Genomic DNA, 23,007 nt, shown 5'->3' on the forward strand with positions numbered 1-23,007 from the left:
TGTGCTGAGGCGTTTTTCTTAGTAAATTGTGAGATCCTCATTTTCATAGTGCTTGACTTTATGTTAGTTGAGTCGTTACGTTTTTCTTGGTTTTTATCTTGAGTTATAGAGTTGTTATACCTTTTTGTGGTTACCTTATTATTTACCCCTATTTTTCTAAGTAAAAACCTAACTTGTATTGTTCTATATCGCCTTGTATCACTCTCCATATGGCAGTTCAATGCCTCCTGTATTTAGTCCCTCTTTTTGATTATTGTGATCTTTTACCTATTGACTTCCATGATTCCCTGTTATGTGTATTTTTTTTTTTAATTAATCTTAATTTGTTTGTTTTTGTGATTTCCCTATTTGAGTTGATATCAGGACGTTCTGTTTTGTGACCTTGTGTTGTGCTGATATTTGATATTATTGGTTCTCTGACCAAACAATATCCTTTAGTATTTCTTGTAGCTTTGGTTTGGTTTTTGCAAATTCTCTAAACTTGTGTTTGTCTGTAAATATCTTAATTTCGCCTTCATATTTCAGAGAGAGTTTTGCTGGATATATGATCCTTGGCTGGCAGTTTTTCTCCTTCAGTGCTCTGTATATGTCGTCCCATTCCCTTCTTGCCTGCATGGTTTCTGCTGAGTAGTCAGAACATATTCTTATTGATTCTCCCTTGAAGGAAACCTTTCTTTTCTCCCTGGCTGCTTTTAAAATTTTCCGTTTATCTTTGGTTTTGGTGAGTTTGATGATAATATGTCTTGGTGTTTTTCTTTTTGGATCAATCTTAAATGGGGTTCGATGAGCATCTTGGATAGATATCCTTTCGTCTTTCGTGATGTCAGGGAAGTTTTCTGTCAGGAGTTCTTCAACTATTTTCTCTGTGTTTTCTGTCCCCCCTCCCTGTTCTGGGACTCCAATCACCTGCAGGTTATCCTTCTTGATAGAGTCCCACATAATTCTTAGGGTTTCTTCATTTTTTTAAATTCTTTTATCTGATTTTTTTCCAGCTATGGTGGTATTGATTCCCTGGTCCTCCAGATGTCCCAGTCTGCATTCTAATTGCTCGAGTCTGCTCCTCTGACTTCCTAGTGCGTTGTCTAATTCTGTTATTTTATTGTTAATCTTTTGGATTTCTACATGTTGTCTCTCTATGGATTCTTGCAACTTATTAATTTTTCCACTATGTTCTTGAATAATCTTTTTGAGTTCTTCAACAGTTTTATCAGTGTGTTCCTTGGCTTTTTCTGCAGTTATCCTAATTTCATTTGTGATATCATTAAGCATTCTGTAAATTAGTTTTTTATATTCTGTATCTGATAATTCCAAAATTGTATCTTCATTTGGGAAAGATTTTGATTCTTTTGTTTGGGGGGTTGGAGAAGCTGTCATGGTCTGCTTCTTTAAGTGGTTTGATATGGATTGTTGTCTCCGAGCCATCACTGGGAAACTAGTTTTTCCAGAAAATCTGCTAAAAAAAAAATGCAGTCAGATCCCTATCAGAGTTCTCCCTGTGGCTCAGGCTATTCAGATGTTAATGAAGCCGCCTGGGGAGGGTGGGGGAGGGAACAGAGAGATAGGAGAGTAGCACCTCAGAATATAGCCAGAGTTGCTTGTCTTGCTTGGAATGACTATTATATCTGAGATTCCCATGGGGCACGTCGCCTATGTGTGCTGGCTGTGTGGAGATTGCCCCCGGGGAGTCTGGCCCGCTGGAGTCACGGTCAGATCCTCCGCTTCCAGCCCCACGCCCAGCGTCAAGGCTCCCGTACTGGGACGGTGCACTCTCGACTCCAAAATCAGTCGCTGCCTCCTGGGGACTTCTCGTCCCTCCAGCCGCGTGGCCGTGCCGCCCCCGAGAACCAGTTGGGCCTCCTCCCGGGGTTAGTTCAGATGGGTGGAGCAGCTCCCCGCGCTTGTGCCGTGACCGAGTGTCCCGCCTGGGACGCTGTTCTCCCCGCTCCAATACCAGTCGCTGCCTCCCGGGGACTTCTCCTACCAGCTGCGTCCCACGCCGCCCGCGCGACCCGGCTGGTCCCCTTCCCAGGGTTAGTTCAGGGGGGTGGAGCAACTCTCCGTGTTTATGCCGTACCTGCATCCAGTCCAAATCCCTGCGGGACGGTTCCCCAGCTCGTACGCTGCTCTTCCTGCTCCAAGACCAGTCACTGCCTCCCGGGGACTTCTCCTACCGGCTGCGAACCGGCTGGTCTCCCTCCCGGGGTTAGTTCAGGGGGTGGAGCAGCTCTCTGTGCTTGTGCCGTACCTGACTGGTACGCTGGTTCCAGGCTCTGGAAACAATCGCTGCTTCCCCGTATTAGTTCGTTCTCCATCTCTAAATCTGTGTTTGTTGTTCAGGGTTCGTAGATTGTTATGTATGTGATCGATTCACTTGTTTTTCCGTGTCTTTGTTGTAAGAGGGATCCGAGGTAGCATCTGCCTAGTCCGCCATCTTGGCTCCGCCCCTCCGTTTCAAGGTTTTTTTTTTTTAATGGCTCTCATAGTGTGTGCTAAGATAACTTTGTCAGGAGGTCGCTTGAGCTCCACCATGGCCTTCTGGTCATGGAGCTCTCTTGGGGACTTGGGGACAAGCTGGCACCAAAGCAGAGTACGTGTGGCAGGAACATGTTGACAGAAGACAGGTCACAGAGCAAGCCAATAAATGGATTTGTTACCTCAAAATGTACCACATTCAATAACACATTATCTCATAATTTTTTCTCTACTGACTTTACATGTATGACCATACAGCTAAGTTCAATGAAAAAAAAAATACATTGAATGTTTTATATTGTCCAATTTCTACAACTCTACAGAACAGAAAATAGGTATTCTCTCTTCAGGAAGGTGAAGCTCAAATGCTCAAAACCTTTCTGAGAAGAGAATTAGCAAGCTCCCCATGTCAGAAGTCAACGGGCTGCTGAAATGTGGTCATGATGATTTTTGGTTCTGTTGTGGTCAGGGAAACCAAAAAAAACCAAACCCATTGCCGTGGAGTCTATTCTGACTCACAGTGACCCCACAGGACAGAGCAGAACTGCCCCATAGGGTTTCCAAGGAGCGGATGGTAGATTTGAACTGCTGACCTTTGATTAGCAGCCGGAGCTCCTAACCACTGCACCACAAGGGCTCTGTCATGGTCAGGGAAGAGGATGTCAAATGGCCACAGTGAGGAAATGTCAGCCTAGGAGGAAGATAGCACAGCTGTGGGATGTGTTCAGTGTTCAGTTAAAAGAAAAAAAATTAAATTAAAAAAATCTTTCTTTGGACTTGCTTTTAATACTTTTGCTTCCCCATGTTGTTGTTGTTGTTGTTAGGTGCCATCGAGTTGGTTCTGACTCATAGCAACCTTATGCACAGCAGAACCAAACACTACCCGGTCCTGCGCCATCCTTACAATTGTAGTTATGCTTGAGCTCATCATTGCAGCCACTGTGTCAATCCACCTTGTTGAGGGTTTTCCTCTTTTCTGCCAACCCTGTACTCTGCCAAGAATGATGTCTTTCTCCAGGGACTGATCCCTCCTGAAAACATGTCCAAAGTATGTAAGACGCAGTCTTGCATCCTTGCTTCTAAGGAGCATTCTGGCCACACTTCTTCTAAGACCTATTTGTTCGTTCTTTTGGCAGTCCATGGTATATTCAATATTCTTCGCCAACACCACAATTCAAAGGCATCAATTCTTCTTCCGTCTTCCTTATTTGTTGTCCAGCTTTCACATGCATATGATGTGATTGAAAATATCATGGCTTGGGTCAGGTGCACCTTAGTCTTCAGGGTGACATCTTTGCTCTTCAACACTTTAAAGAAGTCCTTTGCAGCAGATTACCCAATGCAATGTGTCTTTTGATTTCTTGACTGCTGCTTCCATGGCTATTGATTGTGGATCCAAGTAAAACGAACTCCTTGACAGCTTCAATCTTTTCTCCGTTTATCACGATGTTGCTCATTGGTCCAGTTGTGAGGATTTTTGTTTTCTTTATGTTGAGGTGCTTCCCCATAGGGTTTAAATTCTATTTAAAAGATTTCTATCTTAGCGGGATAGACGATGGAGGAGTAGAACCTGTTTGCTTCTTATATGAAGAGAAAGATGTGATTTACAGATAAAAATCAGAAAGTTCAAAAAACCAGAAAGTGCTGAGAATGTCTACATACTTCGCAAAGAGACTCTGTAAACATGGGGTGCTTTAAGGAACAGAGACTCATGGGACTACTCTAATTATTTCATTCATATAGGACCCTATTGAATGAGTAGGGCAGACAAGAAAGAGAATTTCAGCTTCTCGCCCCAGAACCAGCTTACAATTGTCCCCGTCTCTGATCTCCAGAACACACTCTGCGGCACCATGGAGATATACACAAGAGCCTCACCACGTTCAGAGAGGAGTTTTGCATTTCAGGAGAAGTTCTACAATGCACTCCTCCTCTCCACATTATGTCATAGCCATCGTCACAGTCTCTGCCAGTCAACTCTAGATACATAGCTGAGCTGGTACTGCTGAGAGCTGTATCTTCAGAACATAAACAGAAAAGGCTGCTTCACCAGCTGAATGCCTCTCCATTATGGAGGTTTCTCTACCAATTAGCAAGCATTCACAGCCATTACTCATTTGCAGGCTAACCAAAACCAAACCACCTGATTCCGACTCGCAGCGGCCCTATAGGACAGAGTAGAACTGCTCCACAGGCTGTAATCTTTGCCGAAGCAGACTACCACGTCTTTCTCCTGCTGGTGGGTTAGAACCGCCGACCTACCGTTTAGCAGTCTACCAGATAACTACTGCACTACCGGGGCTCTTGGGGCCATTGGTAGTTGAGAGGCAGAATTCTCACCTTCTGTGCAAGAGGCCCAGGTTCGATTCCTTGCCAATGAATCTCATACACAGCCACCTACCCATCTGTCGGTGTAGGCCTGTGTGTTGCTACGACGCTGAACAGGTTTCAGTGGCGCTTCCAGACCAAGAGAGATTAGGAGGAAAGGCCTAGTGATCTACTTCCGAAAATCAGCCAATGAAAACCCTGTGGATCACAACAGTCCGATCTGTAAGCCACCTGTTGTGCATGGGGTCATGTGAGCTGGGGGCCAACTCAATGACCACTCACAACAACAATTTTGTTTTTTGAGAGATTTCAGCTAGGTGGGTTTCATGTGGCTTCTCCTGGGTCACTAAAATTAACAAGAGACCAGAGACACTGATAAAGGGAGTGGAGCTGTGACAACAGGGAGAACGTCCTGTTTGGAAAATTCCGCTCTCTTCCATGTGAAGTCACACACCACAACATGTTGGATGAGAAGACTCTAAGCGAACCTTCAGGGGATGTTCTTTGAAGCAGGGTTTGGTTTAATTAGGCTGCAGCCAGTCCTCACCACATTAAAAAGTAACACCAAAAACAGAAGCCAGCCACTTCCTGGCACCCCCCCCCCCGCCCCCAGCTCCCTTTGAACAGCAGAATTACTAATTGATTTGCCTTTACAGCGTTTCATTATCATGTCTAGCTTTTTCTTGGTTTTGGGGAGGGGGGTGGTTGGGGAGGCGACAAGTGTTAAAAACTCCAGGCAATTGTAAAAAGCCAGAGGAGAAACGGTTCTTTGTGCTGACTCTTGGGAATATGGAAGAAAAGGGTAGCTTGAATGTCTCAACTCCCCCAGGAGCTGTTCAGAAGAAATTGGCTCCAGCTGGTGCTGAGTGGGACGAGGCGATGATGGCCATCAGCTGTATTTAGGTGGCACCGCGCTGTCTCCCGGCTCTCCCTCACAGCCTCCTTACTGAGGACGCCAGGGGTTTGCATTTGAGAGATTAGAAGTCTGAGTTAAAGAAGAGGCTGGATACAGTGGTTTCGGAGCAAAGCAAAGAGGTCACCTTCTCAGGTATGGCCTTGCTGGTTCACCTCCCTGGTATGATCAGGGGCTGTCAGCAAGTCCAATCCTTGGGAAAATGGTGAAGGGGGCTGGGGATGCTGCCTGCTCCAGGGACTGCCACGATGAAGCACCTCTGTTGAATCCCACCTGGGAGCACCCCCAGGCTTGCCTGCCTCTCCTCGAAGTCACCGTGATGGAACCAGGCAGAATGCCATGAATGTACATCTAGAATTCTCTCTGCTCCTAACTCTCCTGCACATGCAATGGGACCAGGGCCATGGTCCTCCCCTTACCTGCCTGCTGATGGGGTCTGATCCTAAGATGCCAACAACTTTCAGATACTCCTGTAGTCCCTGCTGGTTCATTTTTATCTTTGGTGATACCAAAACCCAAACCTGTTGCCGTCGAGTGGACTCCAACTCATAGCAACCCTGTAAGACAGAGTAGAACTGTCCCATATGGTTTCCAAGGCTTCCAATCTTTAGGGAAGCAGATTGCCACACCTTTCTCCAGCGGAGCAGCTTGTGAGTTTGAACCACTGATCTTTAGGTTAGCAGCTGAGTGCTTAACCACTACACCACTGGTGATATGTTCCTTCAAAGTATAGCCCAATTCTAGTGGTTTCCAACTGGGTGATTTTACTCCACAGGAGACATTTTTGGTTGTTAGATACGGGGTGGAGAGAGTTGCTTCTGGGAACTTGTGGATAGAAGCCAGGAATGCTGCTAAACATACTACAATGTACAGGGCAGCACCCCCCTCCTCCAATAACAAATTATCCACCCAAAATGTAACAGTGTGGAGGTTGAGAAACCCTATCTAGCAGTATAAGATACAGAGCACTGCCGCCATGCGAGTTCCTAGGTTGTGCAAACGGTGTAAAGCACTTGACTGCTAACCGAAATGCTGGAGGTTCAAGTCCACCCAGAGGTGCCTCAGAAGAACTGCCTGGTGATCTACTTCCTAAAAGCCAAGCGCTGAAAACCCTGCGGAGGGTCGCCACCAGTCAGAATTGACTCGACGGTGCTGTTTTTCTGGTTTGGAGTACTGAATGGTAAAAGGCAATTAAGGCGACTAACAGAGAAGACTAAAAGTTCTGAGCCTGTCAACTCATGAAAACAAACGGGGAGCCGTCTTAGGTGACGAGCTCCATTTTATACCAGAGGTGAGGACGCAGCACAAGAACCGCATTCATTTATGGGTCTTGGCAAAATAGATTCACTACAAAAAACGGGCAGCGGCGACCTTTGCAGGCTTGTCTGATTTGCTGCTTCCAGGACATCAATATCCTGCCTTGGGACAAGTGGCTGGTGTGTGGCGAGGGGAAAGCAGGGAGTCTCTCCTGGAACCGCAGGGAGGAGAGAGCAGAGCTGAAACAAGCAGATGGCAGAGAGGAGATGGTATTCAGCAGCAAAAGAAGAAGTATGGTTACTAATAAGGAAATGAAAACTGTTGGGAAAGAAAAGAAAACAACCTGTGTTATTAGGAAATGAGAACTCGAAATCATCAAGAATGCCACGAAGGACTGATCTCCAATATGGTACTAAAAAAGAAAAATCGATTTAGGCACTTAAACTGTTATTTACATGTAGAGTGATTAGGCTAAATCGTGGTGCCTGTACCCAAAGCCTTAAAAACATTCGTTTGATCTAGATATTTCTCTGTGCTCTTCCAAGATCTCTCTATAGGGGATCAAATGAACAGCACCTCGAAAGATGACAGAGGAAAGCTAGGGGACAGTGGATTTACATTCACGGGGAAGGAAAACACTTGGGAGAGGAGGAGGAGAACGGCCGCACGACTCAGAGAACGTAAGCAGTATCACTGAATTGTACACGTAGAAATTGTTGCATTGCCGTGTGTTCTGCTGTGCGTATTCTCAAAAACAGAAATAAATTAAAAAAGAAAATCTATCCTTAGGAAGTAATTAAGGATGTAGGTGAGATTTAACTACACAGATGTTACAGTTTACACCAGTAACAAATTCGGAAACAACACAATTTTCTAATTTGTTGTTGTAGTTAGCCATCGTTGCATCAGCCCCAAGTCGTGGGGACCCTGTGCACAGTGGAAGGAAATGCTACCTGGTCCTGTGGCGTCCCCACGATCTGCTGCGTACCAGACCATTGTAACCCACAGGATTTTCATTGGCTGATTTCCAGATTGCCAGGCCTTTCTTCCTAGTTCCTCTTACTTTGGAAGTGCTGCTGAAACGTGTTTAGCATCATAGCAACATGCAAGTCTCCACTGACAAGATGAATGGTGGCTGCACAGGAGGTACCTTGGCTGGGAATCAAACCTTGGGTGAGAATCTACCCTGAACCACTACTGCCCTCATTTTCTGTTGTTAGGTTATTGTTAGATGCTGTTGAGTTGGTTCCAACTCATAGTGACCTGATGTACAACAGAACGAAACACTCCCCATCCTGCACCATCCTTACAATTGTTGCTATGCTTGAGCCCACTGTCGCAACCACTGTGTCAATCCATCTCATCGAAGGTCTTCCTCTTTTTTGCTGATGCTCTACGTTACCACGCATGATGTCCTTCTCCAGGGGCTGGTCCCTCCTGATAACATGTCCAAAGTACACGAGATGAAGTTTGTCAATTTGTGGTACTGTGGCGGCTTGTGTGTTGCTGTGATACTGGAAAATTTGCCACCGGTATTTCACATTCCAGCAGGGTCACCCATGGTGGACAGGTTTCAGCTGAGCTTCCAGACTGTCTTAGTCATCTAGTGCTGCTGTAACAGAAATACCACAAGTGGATGGCTTTCACAAAGAGAAACCTATTTTCTCACAGCCTAGTAGGCTACAAGTCCAAATTCAGGGCATCAGCTCCAGGGGAAGTCTTTCTTTCTCTGTTGGCTCTGGAGGAAGGTCCTTGTCATCAATCTTCCTCTGGACTGGAAGCTTCTCAGTGCAAGGAGCCCAGGTCCAAAGGACATGCTCTGCTCCTGGTGCTGCTTTCTTGGTGGTACGAGGTCCCCCTGGCTGTGCTCATTTCTTTTATATCTGAACAGAGATTGGCTCAAGACACAACCCAATCTCGTACATTGAGTTCTGTCTCATTAGCATAACTGCCACCTATCCCACCTCGTTAAGAGAGGTAGGATTTACAACACGCAGGAAAATCATATCAGATGACAACATGGTGGACAATACTGGGAATCATGGCCCAGCCAAACTGATACACATATTTTGGGGGGACACAATTCGATCCGTGACACAGACTAAGACAGGCTAGGAAGAAGGACCTGGCAGTCTGCTGCTGAAAAAATTAACCAGTGAAACATGAGTTCTCGTTCTCTACTTTCTAATAACAACAACAACAAAAAAAAAACAGATCAGTTAATTGCATGATCGTGTAGCCTGACAATTCATTTTTGGCAGTGCTTCAACATCCTGGTGGTAATAAGTACTCATGGGCAAGGAAAGAGGTTTTGCTGTGTTAAGTGATAAAAACCTGTTGCCATTGTGTCGATTCCCACTCACACCAACCCTACAGGACAGGGCAGAACTGCCCCACAGGGTTTCCAAGTCTCTAATCTTCACGGAAAAAGACTGCCCATCTTCCTCCCGCAGAGTGGCTGGTGAGTTCGAACCACCGACCTTTTGATTAAAAGCTGAACACTTAACCACTGAGCCACCAGGGCTCCTGCATTAAGTGATAAACTGTCATAAACCAGTATGTGGAGTGGGGCGGAGTGGGGGTTGTGCTCACACCTGTTCTCCCCGTCAGTGGGTGCCAAGGTGGGCACTGAGTGAAGGCAGAAAAGGGGCTGCATTGCTTGCAGAGAATTTATAAACAGTAACATAAATAAAAATCACTGTTCTTTTTTTATGACAATGTGCTATCAATTCCAAACAATTTCAGTGACAAAACATCCCTCTTTGTAGGGACAGAGGATGCCTGCCTTATCCTCTTAGTTTGCTACTGTTTCCCTTTCTCCTTCAGTTAAGAGAATGCCCGAAGTTTACCTACAGTCATGGTTCTGGATCATAAAGACTACACTTCTGTTATGGACTGAACTATTTCCCCTCAAAATATATGTTGAAATCCTAACTCCTGTACCCGTAAACTGGCCCTGTTTGGAAATAAGGGTTTTCTTTTGTTATGTGAATAGGATCATACCAGAGCAGGATGGGTCCTAACCTAATCACTTCTGAGTTATAAAAACAGCAGAATAGACAGGGAGACACAGGGGGAGGGAGCCCATGAAGAAAGACAGACATCAAGGAATACCAAGGATTGCCAAGGATGGGTGGCAGACGCAAGAAATTAGGACAGAGGCTCACAGGGTGAATCAACACTGCTGAGACCTTGATTTAGCCTTTTAGACTCCAGAAACGTAAGAAAATAAATTTCTATTCTTTAAAGGCATCCACTTGTGATATTTCTGTTATGTCAGGACTAGAAAACTAAGCTTCCCAGCCTCCCTTGCAGCTAGGTTTGGTCATATGATCAAGTACAGGCAAAATGGACGTAAGCAACAGTGATGTGTGTGTAACTTCTGGGCGGGTCCCTGAAGAAAGGGCACTTCCTGTCTTCTTTCTCCCTTTCTGCTCCTGGAATATGGATGTGGAGAGCCATCTTGGACAAAAAGGAGGAGGCAGCATCCTAATATGAGAGCATAATACCTTACAAGGAGCCTATCCCTGGTGACTCCACAGAGCAGGGCTCCAGCAGCTCACACTTCCGCATAGGTGGGAAATACACTTTTATCTACTCTGCAACACTATGAATTTGGCTGTCTGATGTGGCCTCTAACTCACACTCTAACCAACACAGGACAATTGAATTTTGAAGGGTTACACAGCACAATGCATAAAGGTGGACTAAAAAAGGTCTGAAAGATACATGCTAGAGTATTGTGACTCCTCCTATGAGGCGGATAACCGGTGTGTGTATTTTTTTTTTTTTCTCGTAGGTTATTGCAATTTTACTTATTTAGTATTTATATATCATATGTGTATGTATAGGTATATAGATACATAGATTTATAATTAACATCTATCTTGTCTGAAATAAGGAGAAGCAGTTGTTTAAAATTCAAATCACTGGTAAGGTGATTTTAGCTGTTAATAAAAGTTCTTTTTGATGCTGTTTGGATTGGAATCTCATTTTTGGGCGTATAGTTTTCCTATGGTACTGTGTGAAATGTGTGAGGCTCCTGAAGAAGTAATACCCAACAACAGAGCCCTAAATATCCAAAAACCTTTTAGGTGATGGGATTTCATGTGTTGTTGATGTTGTTAGAAGCCATTAAGTCAGTTCTAACTCATAGCAACCATACGACAAACAGAAGGAAACACTGCCTGGTCCTGCGCCATCCTTGCAATTGTTGTTATGCTTGAGCCCACTGTTGCAGCCACTGTGTCAATCCATCTCATTGAGGGTCTTCCTCTTTTTTGCCAACCTACTGCTTTACCAAGCATGATGTCTTCTCGAGGGATTGGTCCCTCATGATAACATGACCAAAGGACGAGAGATGAAGTCTTGCCATCCTCATTTCTAAGGAACTTTCTGGGCGTACTTCTTCTAAGACAGACTTGTTCATTCTTCTGGCAGTCCACAGTATATACAATATTCTTTGCCAACACCATAATTCAAAAGCACCAATTTTTCCTTATTCATTGTCCACCTTTCCTGTGCATATGAGGTGATTGAAAATACCATGGCTTGAGTCAGGTGCACCTTAGTCCTCAAAGTGACATCTTTACTTTTGAACACATTAAAGAGGTCTGTTGCAGCAGATATGCCCACTGCAATATGTCCTTTTATTTCTTGATTGCTGCTTCCATGGCATTGATTGTAGATCCAAGTAAAATGAAATTCTTAACAATGTCAATCCTTTCTGTTTATCATGATGTTGCTTGTTGGTCCAGTTGTGAGGATATTGGTTTTCTTTATGTTGAGGTGTAATCCATACTGGAGACTGTGGTCTTTGATCTTCATCAGTAAGTGCTTCAAGTCCTCTTCACTTTCAGCAAGCAAGGCTGTGTCATCTGCATAACACAGGTCATTAATTAGTCTTCCTCCAAACATCCTGATGTCGCGTTCTTCTTCATATAGTCCAGCTTCTTGGATTATATGCTCAGCATACAGATTGAATAAGTATGGTGAAAGGATACAACCCCGATGCACACCTTTCCTGATTTTAAACCACACAGTATTTCCTTGTTCTGTTTGAAAGACTGCCTCTTGATCTATGTAAAGGCTCCTCATGAACACAATTAAGTGTTCTGGAATTCCCACTCTTTGCAATGTTATCTATAATTTGTTATGATCCACACAGTCGACTGCCTTTGCATAGTCAATAAAACACAGGTAAACATCTTTCTGGTTTTCTCTGCTTTCAGCCAGGATCCATCTGACATCAGCAATGATATCCCTGGTTCCACGTCCTCTTCGGAATCTGGCTTGACTTTCTGGCAGTTCCCTGCCAATGTACTGCTGCAACCATGTTTGAATGATTTTCAGCAAAATTTTACTTGTGTGTGATTAATGATACTGTTCGATAATTTCGGTATTTTTTTATTTGGATCACCTTTGTTTAGAATGGGCAAAAATATGGGCACAATCTTTTCCAGTTGGTTGGTCAGGTAGCTGTCTTCCAAATTTCCTGGCATAGATGAGTGACTGCTTCCAGTGCTGCATCCATTTGTTGAAACATCTCTATTGGTATCCTGTCAATTCCTGGAACCTTGTTTTCTCCAACACCTTCAGAGCAGCTTGGATTTCTTCCTTCAATACCATTGGTCTTGATTATATGTTGCCTCCTGAAATGGTTGAATGTCAACCAATTCTTTTTGGTGCAGAATACTCTGTGTATTCCTTCCATCTTCTCTTTGATGCTTCCTACATCTTTCAATATCTTGCCCCTAGTATCCCTCAGTATTGCATCTTGAGGCTCGATATTTTTTCTTCAGTTCTTTCAGCTTGAGAAATGCTGTGTTCTTCCTTACACATTTCATTATACTACTTTACTTTGTGTTATTGAGCAGTCCTTTCAAATCTTCTATTCAGCTCTTTTACTTCCTCATTTCTTCCATTCGCTTTGCTACCCTAAATTCAAGAGCAAATTTCAGAGTCTCTTGTGACATCCATTTTTGTCTTTTCTTTCTTGCCTCACTTTTTAATGACTTTTTGCTGTCTTCATGTTTGATGTGCTTTATGTCATCCCACAACTCTTTGGTCATTAGTGCTCAATGAGTCAAATCTATTCTTGAGATGGTCTCTAAATTCAGGTGGGATATACTCAAGGTCATATCTTGGCTCTCGTGGACTTGTTTTAATTTTCTTCAGCTTCAATTTGAAATGGCCTAGAAGCAATTGATGGTCTTTCTGCAGTCTGCCCCTGCCCTTGTTCTGACCAATGGTAATGAGCTTATTATGATTTGATTCCTGTGTATTCCATCTGGCAAGGTCCATGTGTGCAGTCACTGTTTATGTTGTTGAAAAAAGGTATCTCCAATGAATAGGTCGTTGGTCTTGCAAAATTCTATCACGCGATCTCCAGTGTTGTTTCTATCTATAATCAAGGCCATACTGTCCAACTGCGATCCTTCTGTTTCCAACTTTCACATTCCAGTCACCAATAATTATAAATGCATCTTGATTGCATGTTTGATCATTTTCAGACTTCAGAAGTTGGTAGAAATCTTCAATTTCTTCATCTTTGGCATTAGTGTTCGGTGCATAAATTTGAATAATTGTAGTATTAACTGGTCGTTTTTATAGGCATACAGAGATTATCCTATTACTGACCAGGTTGTACTTCAGGATAAATCTTGAAATGTTCTTTTTGACAATGAATACAACACCATTCTTTAATTTGTCATTCTTGGCATAGTAGACCCCTATATGATTGTCTGATTAAAAATGGCCAATACCAGTCCCTTTCAGCTCATTAATGCCTAGGATATAGATATTTATGTGTTCCACTTCATTTTGACGATTTCCAATTTTGCTAGATGGATACTTGGTGCATTCTAAACTCCTTTTATTAATGGGTGTTTGCAGGTGCTTCTTCTCATTTTGAGTCGTGCCACATCAGCAGATGAAGGTCCCAAAAGCTTTACTCCATCCACGTCATTAAGGTTGACTCTACTTTGAGGAGGCAGCACTATATCCGGCAACGTTCCACTGCTATTCATAAGGTTTTTACTGGCCATTTTTTAGTAGATTGCCAGATCCTTCTTAGTGTGTACTTGTTTGCTTTTTTGTGCTGAGACGTTTTTCTTAGTAGCTTGTGAGATCCTCATTTTCATAATGTTTAACTTTGTGTTTATTGAGTCGTTACGTTTTTCTTGGCTTTTTTCTTGAGTTATGGAATTGATATTCCTTTTTGTGGTTACCTTTTTATTTACCCCTATTTTTCTAAGTAAAAACCTAACTTGTATCCTTCTATTTCGCCTTGTATCACTCTCCATCTGGCAGTTCAATGTCTCCTATATTTAGTCCCTCTTTTTGATTATTTTGATCGTTTATCTATTGATTTCCATGATTTCCTGTTGTGTGTATTATTTTGTTTATTTATTTATTTTTTAGAATTAGTCTTAATTTGTTTGTTTTTGTGCTTTCCCTGTTTGAGTTGCGTTGATATCAGGACGTTCTGTTTTGTGACCTTGTATTGTGCTGGTAGCTGATATTATTGGTCATCCGGCCAAACAATCTCCTTTAGCATTTCTTGCAGTCTTGGTTTAGTTTTTGCAAATTCTCTAAACTTGTGTTTATCTGTAAATATCTTAATTTCTCCTTCATATTTCAGAGAGAGTTTTGCTGGATATATGATCCTTGGTTGGCAGTTTTTCTCGTTTAGTGCTCTGTATATGTCGTCCCATTCCCTTCTTGCCTGCATGGTTTCTGCTGAGTAGTCTGAACTTATTCTTATTGATTCTCCCTTGAAGGAAACCTTTCTTTTCTCCCTGGCTGCTTTTAAAATTTTCTGTTTGTCTTTGGTTTTGGCAAGTTTGATGATGATATGTCTTGGTGTTTTTCTTTTTGGATCAATCTTAAATGGGGTTCGATGAGCATCTTGGATAGATATCCTTTCTTCTTTCATGATGTCAGGGAAGTTTTGTGTCAGGAGTTCTTCAACTATTTTCTCTGTGTTTTCTGTCCCCCCTCCCTGTTCTGGGACTCCAATTACTCGCAAGTTATCCTTCTTGATAGAGTCCCACATGATTCTTAGGGTTTCTTCATTTTTTTTAATTCTTTTATCTGATTTTTTTTCAGCTATGTTGGTGTTGTTTCCCTGGTCCTCCAGCAGTCCCAGTCTACATTCTAATTGCTCGAGTCTGCTCCTCTGACTTTCTATTGCGTTGTCAAATTCTGTAATTTTATTGTTAATCTTTTGGATTTCTACATGCTGTCTCTCTATGGATTCTTGCAACTTGTTAATTTTTCCACTATGTTCTTGAATAATCTTTTTGAGTTCTTCAGCAGTTTTATCAGTGTGTTCCTTGGCTTTTTCTGCATTTATCCTAATTTCATTTGTGATATCTTTAAGCATTCTGTAAATTAGTTTTTTATATTCTGTATCTGATAATTCCAGGATTGTATCTTCATTTGGGAAAGATTTTGATTCTTTTGTTTGGGGGGTTGGAGAAGCTGTCATGGTCTGTTTCTTTATGTGGTTTGATATGGACTGCTGTCTCCGAGCCATCACTGGGAAACTAGATTTTCCAAGTAGTCAGCTGGTGCGCTGGCTCCTAGTTCTGAAAACAGTCGCTGTCTGCCCGTATCTGTTCGTTTTCCGTCTCTAAGTCTGTGCTTGTTGTTCAGAGTTCGTAGATTGTTATGTATGTGATCGATTCCCTTGTTTTTCCGAGTCTTTGTTGCAAGAGGGATCCGCGGTAGCGTCCACCTAGTCCGCCATCTTGGCCCCTGCCTCCAACCATATATTTTATATGTACACTTTTTCTATATCATCAGTATGTGTATATCTGTATCTCTCTCTCTCTATGAACTCCCTGGCTCGTGCAGTTACGTGTTTTGACTAATAGCTGAAAAGCTGACAGTTCAAACGACAGAGAGGTGCCTTGGAAGACAAGCCTGGCAATCGGCTTCTGGAAGGTCGCAGCCTTGAAAACCCTGTGGAGCGGTTCTACTCTGCACACATGGGGTTGCATGAGTTGAAACCGACTGGACAGCAACCAGTAACAATACTTTTCTCCTCCAAGCTCCCTGATGAAAAACTCCAGGCTGGCTAGGATGCCAGCCTTCCCCAGTAGGTGGCGCCATCTGGACGTCCAGTGCGGAAGAATGGATGGTACCACCCGTTTCCCCTCTTTCTTCATCTAACGTTCTACCCCACCTTCCCTCCCTCCCCATCTCCCGCCCCTTTCTGCCTTGCCTCCCTTCCATCGGGCTTTAAATGAACACAGTTTTTACTTTTGACTGTTTTAAAATATACTGAACGTGACAAAAGACACTAAACAGCTTTTAAAACAAGCATAATTGTTATCTGTTCACATCCTCATTTTCCTTGACATTGAATTTCCTGGCACTAAAAAATATTTTTGTCTTATATTTAATATACACTTAGTTTACTTAAATTTTTTTTTTTTAAAGTATCCTGGCTGAGTCACAGCTTCAACACCTCTTTATAAATAAGAACATTCTGTTGCATTTTAACTATGGCAAAACTTTGCTAGGAAATCTTGCTTTTTCCTAAAAGAATACTGTACGAAAAAAAAAAAAGGACATATTAACCATGTGTATTTTCATCTAGACTTTTGGCAAAATCATAAAACCTATCAATGATTTCACCTTAGTCAATTTAGAAAAGAGTGCCTGGGTGCCATAACATATGGTTCAAAGTGCAGCTTTCTAAGCAGAGGAAGCCCTCCACCACAACATTCGTGGAGGTAGGAACACCTGGGAAGAAGGGCTGGATTGCAATGGGGTGAAGTCCTTCTAGGAACCCAATCAATTCCTAATCTCAGCTGTCACTTGAAAGATTTAAAGCCACGATGCATTTTTGCAGAGCTGGGGAAAAGGTTCAGTGTTGGGGGAGGATCTTATTAAATAAGATCCCAGTGATGGGCGCAGGCCATCAGGGAGATGCAGCCCAGAATCTGAGCAATAGCTCAAACGCTGAAGATAAAGCCTTGATATCAGAGTGAATTCAGTCTCAGATAAAAGTTTCTTCATCCCCATTGCCTGTCGAGTCAATTCCTACTCATCGTGACCCTACAGGATGGAGCAGAACTGCCCCATAGGGTTTCCAAGGCTGCAATCTTTACAGAAGCAGACTGCCCCATCTTCCTTCCTCAGAGCAGCTGGTGGGTTTGAACCGCTGACCTTTCAGTAGGCAGCTGAGTACCGAAGCACTTCGAGGCCAGGGCTCCTTAAAGTTTCCTTAGTTGAGGCTAATGTTGTATTAATGCAATGTCCCCACCCTGCCTTCTCAAGTCATCTGGGTTCCAGGAGCAGACTCTGACTGCTTAGGTCCTGGGCCAGACCCCGTGGGGTTATCGCTACTGGGGGAGCTGGGAATCACGGGATTCCTGCCCACAAGCCGCTCTTCCTTCGCACCTTTGTTGTGCTGCATCGTATCTGCAGGTTTAAGCGGTAGGGCCTGGGTCCCGTGGTGAAATGGTGCAGCAAGAGGACATAGTGAAAAACCCACTACACCTTTGTCCAGCCATGTTTTGTCTGATTTCACACTGAAAATGCTCCCGGAAGTTGCCCTTGTTAGCCACCTTCGAGTACACCCTGCTGTATGGCCACCCCAAGCACGTGAGACGCCGCGGGATCCTCCACCATTCCCATCACCGCCTGCAGATCGGACCGCTATTATCCACAGGGTTTTCACTGGCTGATTTTCAGAAGCAGATTTCCAGGCATTTCTTCCTACTCTATCTCAGTCAGGAAGCTCTGCTGAGACCTGTTCAGCATCCTAGCTCTCTCAGGTACCAGGTAGCAAAACTGAGCAATCAGGCAGCAGCTGGCACAATGCCTGACACAGGGCAGCTGTCTGATAAATACCAGCTACCGAGCAGTGTATTCCCCTGGACAGTGGGCGAGTTAACAACCACAGCTCACTGCTTCCTAAAGGGGCCCTCCAATGCAGGGAGAGGACAGAAGACACGGCACTGACCTACGACAGAAGAAAAAGCCAGGCTGGGAATTTGGTTCTCCGAGTAGAAGACAGTGATCAGAGAGGAAACAGGCACCTATCTCCTAAATCATAGGCTCCTTTAAGCTGGGACACGTAGATACAGAAGTTGTAAAAAGTACAAACACCCAGAGAGCCAGAACCTAAAAGAAATTGTTAACATTGACACATTCAAGTACTACTTAGGAATTATATTTAAGAATGCATCCCCATTAATACTCATGAAACCCTCAATCAACACCCCTTCCCCTCCTTTCTTCGCCTTGCTAACCACGAGCCTGTTTTGAGCAACATTTTTCAGGAAATCGCAGCAGGTAGTGGCTCTGTCCACTAAACCGGCCCAAGTTAGACCTTGCAGCATGTGCAGATTGAGGAGATCCCCTTCCTCACCCAACCCCGGACCCGACTGTCACTGGAAAGAACACTATTTCAGCCCACAGTTTCACCAGATTCCATTTGAGAAGCGAGGGGTCCCACCACATCGACATCCGACAGAAGGTGATTTAACGTCCAGACCTCCAAGTATGGACATGGGAGGGCTAAGGGCAGAGAGTTCCGGGTACCAAACCCAACCCCTGGATGCCACTGGAAACGTAAAGTACCCCAGCCCCCTCAGATGGGGAACATGTGGTCGCTAGGCCCTGTGTTGCTCCTTGTCTACGCAGACAATTAACTTGCCACTTCTGTTTCCCTTGCAATGAGTGTCCGTCTTATTTCGACTGGCTAAAAGCACAGGACAAGAACCCGAGCAGTGTTCTGTTACAGTTACTCTAGGTAAAATACTTCCTTTATCCCTGACTTGAAGGAGCCCTGATGGTGCAGTGGTTAAGTGCTCGGCTGCTAATTGTAAGATCTGCAGTTTGAACCCACCAGCCACTCTGTGGGAGAAAGATGTGTCAGTTTGCTTCCGTAAAGATTTACAGCCTTGGAAATCCTGTGGAGCAGTTCTACTCTATCCTACAGGGTCACTACGAGTTGGACTCAACTCAACAGCAATGGGTTTGTTTGGTTTAACCCTTACTGGAGATAAATTATTTCTAGAATACTTTAGAAAATAGAGCGCTGCAATCCAAACAAATACTTCTGCATGTTGACAATAAATTAAAACCAGGAGAGAGAGAAAGCCAGAGAGAGTGAGTGAGTGAGTTTTGGGTCCTGTCCCCCTTCCTCAGTGGTCTGTTCCCAACAACAGGCTGATCCTGAGTCTGTAAGACCCTCAGAAGCTGGAGGTCCGACCACAGTACCCAGGGGAAATGGGGAAAACCCTGGTGGTAGTGGTTTTCGGCTGGCGGCGCAATGGGCAGCATCCTCACACTACACTCATACCTGGTAGGGCAGTCTAGGTGAGGGGCTCACCTACCAGAGGCTCTGGGGAGAGGGGTGGAGGCAGTTCTGATCCCCCAGGGTAGAGAGAAGCTGCCTAGTGGCCTTTATGTCCCTGCAGAGCCACCTGTTTCCAGCTGCACCAGGTAAAAGGCCATCCTGTTTGGAAGGACTCTCTAGCTGGACATCTTCCTAAATCCACCTGAATTGCCCTAAAAGCCAGGCTTCTAATGGCATTCTGTTGGAACAGTTGTGAATTCTCAGATTGCTACTCCACTTCCAATGGTAAGTACAAGATTGCACATCCAAACGTCATAAAACACGCCATAAAAGGTGTGTTGGACTTGAATTTTGTGCTGCTCTCCTCAGCCTCCCTCCTGACACCACATCACCTACTCGGTGCATCCCTGCTGCTTGCATGGGGCCCTGGTGGGTGCTGACAAGGACCTCAATAAACCTGTGAACCGACACACAGAAGAATCACCATTGGGGTCTAACTTGACTCAAGTGGCTTTTTCTGTTTTTGCAATTTCCTATCTTGGCTCTCCTGCAAGACTTGGGGTGGGAGTGGGGGAGTCGTTGAACGTTCCACTGTCTCAGCTGTGAGACCCCCACAGGAAGACCACGCAGAGGAGCCAGCGAGGTTCACGCACGCCCCCGGGAACGCAGAGCCCTCTGCTTTGGCATGCAGACAAAGCGTTAATGCCGTAATTAGGGAAGGGGTGGCTGCATGCAGCTGCCGGTAGCCCGCATCACCTGGTCTTGGGACTTCTTCTTCTTCTTCTTCTTGCCCCAGCACCCAGAACTTTCCGTGTCTTTGCCACCGGCCTCGCCACACAGCAGCCCGTCCAGCTCATCCGTGCCCATGTGCTGTCCCTGAGTGGTCTCCGCGGCCAGCCGGTACGAGAGGTTCCTTAAGATGCACACACAGTTTTCAACGGTCTGGAGGACCCGGGGAAGGAGAAAAGGAACACAGGGGAGGAATGAATAAACACTTACCAGCACTGTGCTGCCTAGAAAAGCACTCAGTGCCCAAACATACACTCACACACACATGCATGCGTGCACGCACACACCCACACTCACACACAGTGGAAAGAATTTAGAAAAGCTTGGAAAGGTCTGAAGACCTCTTCTGCCCCAAAGAAACTACATATCAGCAACAGTTACTTCTATAAACATCTATCATTGTTAACTGAAATGCACTTGACATTGGGGGAAAAAGGTACGACTACAAGATGTTCCAAATGTCCGTCCATTTACAGACGACTCCTGCTCGGGAACTGGGGCTTGGCGTCATGGAGAGGAGGAAAATCTCATTTCAGTCAGCTCTGGGTAGGTGACACTAACATTTGCCACTCACCAGGACAGTTCCTGGGAGGAAAACGGGGCAACAGGTACAAACAGGTGGTCCCAGGCACACCAGGAGCTGTGGTCACCCAGGGGCATCAAAGTTTTAATCTCACTGTGTTCTCTAGAGATGGCTGAGGCTCCTGTTTTTATTGCACAGGAGTCAGACAGAGGGTAAGGGCACATGCTGTAAAGCTCCGGGTCTGTGACTGATTGGCTGTGTTACTTTGGCTAACGCACTTAACCTCTCTGTGCCTCAGTCTTCTCCTCTGTAAAAGGGAGATGATCATAATAGCACCTGGATTTTTAGGGGTGTTGTGTGGATTATGTGAGCTAATATATGTATGTGTGGTAGGCAGGGCAATGCCCCTTCAGAGGTGTCCATGTCCTAATCCCTGGAGCCTGTGAATATGTTTCAGAGTAAGGGGGGCTTCAGCTTGCAGGTGGAAGTAAGGCTGCTCTTCAGATGAACCTGAGATGGGGCAATGAACCTGGGTTATTGGGTGGGCCTAGTGTAATCACAGGGTCCTTATAGGTGGGAGACGGAGGCAGGAGAGTCAGTGTCAGAGTCATTCGATGCGAGACGCGCTTTGTGATGGTTAATGTTGTGTGTCAACTTGGCTAAGCCATGATTCTCAGTGGTGTGGCAGACACCATGTAATCACCTTCCATTGTGTGATCTGATGGCAGCCAATTGAAAGTGGGGTTTCCTTCGGAGTGGGGTCTGCCTCTAGCATATAAACGGATGTTCGTACTTATATACAAAGCTTCCCCGCTCTCTCTCTGGATCCCACTCCCTTCTCATCACCTGACCTCCGGTTCTTGGGATATAAGCCTGCAGAAGTCTCTGGCATGCCACCTGTCCTGCAGGTTATGGATTTGCCAACACCTTCAACCCCATGAGTCAGCAGACCTGCAGATTCTGGGTTCGTCAGCCCCTGCAACATGAGGCAGCAGGGGCCACCAGCCTGTCATCTACCCCACAGATTTGGGACTAGCCAGACCCCAAACTGCATGAGCCATTTCTTCACTACTGAGTGAGCCATTTCCTTGAAGTAAATTTCTCTATGCATTTATACATGCATCACTGGTTTTGCTCCTCTGGAGAGCCCAGCCTAAGACAGACATGGCCAGCCATTGCTGGCTTTGAAGATGGAGGAAGGGCCATGAGCCAAGGAATGTGGGCGGTCTTTAGAACATGGAAAAGGCAAGGAAATGGATTATCTCCTAGAGACTCCAGAAGGAATAAGGCACTGCTGACACCTGGACTTTAGCCCAGTGAGACTCATTTTGATTTTGGACTCCCAGAACTACAAGACTATGAGCTTGTGTTTCCAGCCACTAAGTCTGTGGTAACTTGTTACAGCAGCAAGGGGGACTCACAGAGTGTCAGTGCTGAGGAGAGGGCATGGTGCACAGTGTTACAGCAGCAAGAGGGACTCACAGAGTGTCAGTGCTGAGGAGAGAGCCTGGTGCACAGTGTTAAAGCAGCAAGAGGGACTCACAGAGTGTGTAAGTGCTGAGGAGAGGGCATGGTACACAGTGTTACAGCAGCAGTAGGAACTCACAGAGTGTGTAAGTGCTGAGGAGAGGGCCTGGTGCACAGTGTTACAGTAGCAAGAGGGACTCACAGAGTGTGTACGTGCTGAGCAGAAGGCATGGTGCACAGTGTTACAGCAGCAAGAGGGACTCACAGAGGGTGTACATGCTGAGGAGAGGGCCTGGTGCACAGTGTTACAGCACCAGTAGGGACTCACAGAGTGTGTACGTGCTGAGGAGAGGGCCTGGTGCACAGTGTTACAGCAGCAAGAGGGACTCACAGAGTGTGTCAGTGCTGAGGAGAGGGCCTGGGGCACAGTGTGACAGCAGCAAGAGGGACTCACAGAGTGTGTCAGTGCTGAGCAGAGGGCCTGGTGCACAGTGTTACAGCAGCAAGAGGGACTCACAGAGTGTGTCAGTGCTGAGGAGAGGGCCTGGTGCACAGTGTTACAGCAGCAAGAGGGACTCACAGAGTGTGTACGTGCTGAGGAGAGGGCCTGGTGCACAGTGTTACAGCAGCAGTAGGGACTCACAGAGTGTGTCAGTGCTGAGGAGAGGGCCTGGGGCACAGTGTTACAGCAGCAAGAGGGATTCACAGAGGGTGTAAGTGCTGAGCAGAGGGCCTGGTGCACAGTGTTAGAGCAGCAAGAGGGACTCACAGAGTGTGTACGTGCTGAGGAGAGGGCCTGGTGCACAGTGTTACAGCAGCAAGAGGGACTCACAGAGTGTGTCAGTGCTGAGGAGAGGGCCTGGTGCACAGTGTTACAGCAGCAAGAGGGACTCACAGAGTGTGTACGTGCTGAGGTGAGGGCCTGGTGCACAGTGTTAC

General features: G+C 45.2%; 1 protein-coding gene across 2 annotated transcripts in view; it reads right to left on the reverse strand.

Annotated features, from left to right (window-relative positions):
• The window catches only part of CTNND2 (catenin delta 2), a 1,201,869-nt gene that overhangs the window by 164,516 nt on the left and 1,014,346 nt on the right, over positions 1-23,007 (reverse strand). For both annotated transcript variants that reach the window (XM_049861022.1, XM_049861014.1), the window contains exon 14: positions 20,046-20,231. In XM_049861022.1, coding sequence (XP_049716979.1) covers positions 20,046-20,231 — 186 coding nt within the window. The remainder of the gene's footprint in view (positions 1-20,045; positions 20,232-23,007) is intronic.

This window comes from Elephas maximus, chromosome 2 (genome assembly GCF_024166365.1).
Source record: "Elephas maximus indicus isolate mEleMax1 chromosome 2, mEleMax1 primary haplotype, whole genome shotgun sequence".
NCBI classification, from domain to species: domain Eukaryota; kingdom Metazoa; phylum Chordata; class Mammalia; order Proboscidea; family Elephantidae; genus Elephas; species Elephas maximus.